Source organism: Amphimedon queenslandica, unplaced genomic scaffold, assembly GCF_000090795.2.
Source record: "Amphimedon queenslandica unplaced genomic scaffold, v1.1 AMPQUscaffold_13092, whole genome shotgun sequence".
NCBI classification, from domain to species: domain Eukaryota; kingdom Metazoa; phylum Porifera; class Demospongiae; order Haplosclerida; family Niphatidae; genus Amphimedon; species Amphimedon queenslandica.
The window spans coordinates 1-1,423 of NW_003546672.1; the positions used below are offsets into that span (position 1 = coordinate 1).

General features: G+C 37.0%; 1 protein-coding gene across 1 annotated transcript; it reads right to left on the reverse strand.

The window, feature by feature from the left end:
* Nucleotides 1-159: 159 nt before the first annotated feature.
* Nucleotides 160-1,172, reverse strand: LOC109585279 (uncharacterized). The gene is made up of 3 exons (XM_020001278.1): nucleotides 1,092-1,172; nucleotides 428-1,045; nucleotides 160-381 (listed from the first exon to the last, which is right to left on the reverse strand). The coding sequence occupies exons 1-3, from the start codon at nucleotides 1,114-1,116 to the stop codon at nucleotides 353-355; spliced, it is 672 nt and encodes a 223-aa protein (XP_019856837.1). The 5' UTR covers nucleotides 1,117-1,172; the 3' UTR covers nucleotides 160-352.
* Between the last annotated feature and the right edge of the window lie 251 nt (nucleotides 1,173-1,423).

The following is a 1,423-nucleotide window of genomic DNA, read 5'->3' on the forward strand; positions in this document are numbered from 1 at the left end:
ACAAGACAGCATAGAATGAGGATAAACAAACGGATAAAGTAGTAGTAACAAACAGCACTGTTATGAATACACACTGAGCATATATTATCAATAAAGAAGTGTCTGCATCAAAAACAATACATGTACAATAAATAAAACACTTTCAATCGCTGACCTTGTGTCACAAAATTCACCAACTGCATCTCACTAGGGAGCAGGTGATCCTCAGTTGAATAAAGTAATAAATTGTAAGACGAATTGTCACTGATTGGATAATAATAAAAGTCATTAGTAGTGCTCACGTTTTGACCTGTATCATTGTTATAAATATAAATAATCTGATTATTATTATCAATGTCTCCATTTTTCCATCTTATAAGAGCATGTGTCTTATTAAATCCGCTAAAAGTTATGTCAGTAATAGATCTGGTACCAAAGTTTGACTTACCAAGACTAATATTTAAAGATGTGAATTCCTCCCCATTAGTACTGACATTAGCTGTATACAGTCCAGCTGCTTCAGATGGACTAGAGATATCTATTATTAGTAACACATTGCTATATATAACTTCTGCAGCATTTAAAAGGCGAGAGTAATGACTTTGATTGAGATAATTTGAAGGTGTTGACCAATAAACGTGAGTAGGAGGTAGAGCAGTTGAGTTAAATGAGAGAGAAACAGAAAGAGGACGATGTAGACTTAGAACTTGAAATGAAATATTTGTTACATTAGGTAGTCCAATGGTGTCACTGCTGCTCTTAACAATAAGAAATAATCTGTCAACCTCCTCTTGTGTAGCATTTATTACTAATCTGCAACTGTAAGCACCACAACGAGAAGAACAGTGTTCCACAGTAATACTGCCAATGATATCCAATTGAACTGGATTGTGTGCATTTACTAGGTTATTCATTGAACTAGGAACATCAAAACCAAAAGGATCAACCCAAACTGCACTAATATTGTCAGATCCAGTGCAACAGGTGACTCTGCTATTGGCAGTACCTACTATTGCAGTATTGTTTGGTAAGGGAGAGCAACTGGTGTCGTAAAGCATGGGCTCATCTGTTGAGAAATGTATAAAATGTAATAAAAGGAAAAGATGCCTTACTATAATTGCAGGGGCAGTTGCTCATTGAACAGGGAGAGAAAGAGACGAAGAGAAGAAATGATAAACACACAACACCTGCTCTTCTACATTGCTCCATCTTTGCAAACTGCAAAACTTGCAATTAATTGATGGGTGTGGCCTAGTCTAAACTGGAGGTGTGGCTGCCTAGTAGCTGGAAATGGCTGATAAAGTCGAGGAGAATATAAGAAAAACAAGCGTTGAGCTTTGTACAACAATAGAGAAGAGAGCTGCTGAATTACTGAGTACACTCTCAGACCAATCTCAGGCTGAAAGTACAGGCCAGACCTTTATACTGGAACCAAACCTACTGG

Excerpts from the sequence above, each read along its gene's own strand:
- LOC109585279 (XM_020001278.1), bottom strand. The coding sequence starts at position 1,116 with ATGAGCAACTGCCCCTGCAATTATA. Across the intron at positions 1,046-1,091 it reads CAACTGCCCCTGCAATTATA|ATGAGCCCATGCTTTACGAC; the intron begins GTAAGGCATCTT and ends ATTTCTCAACAG. Across the intron at positions 382-427 it reads ATCTTTAAATATTAGTCTTG|CGGATTTAATAAGACACATG; the intron begins GTAAGTCAAACT and ends CATAACTTTTAG.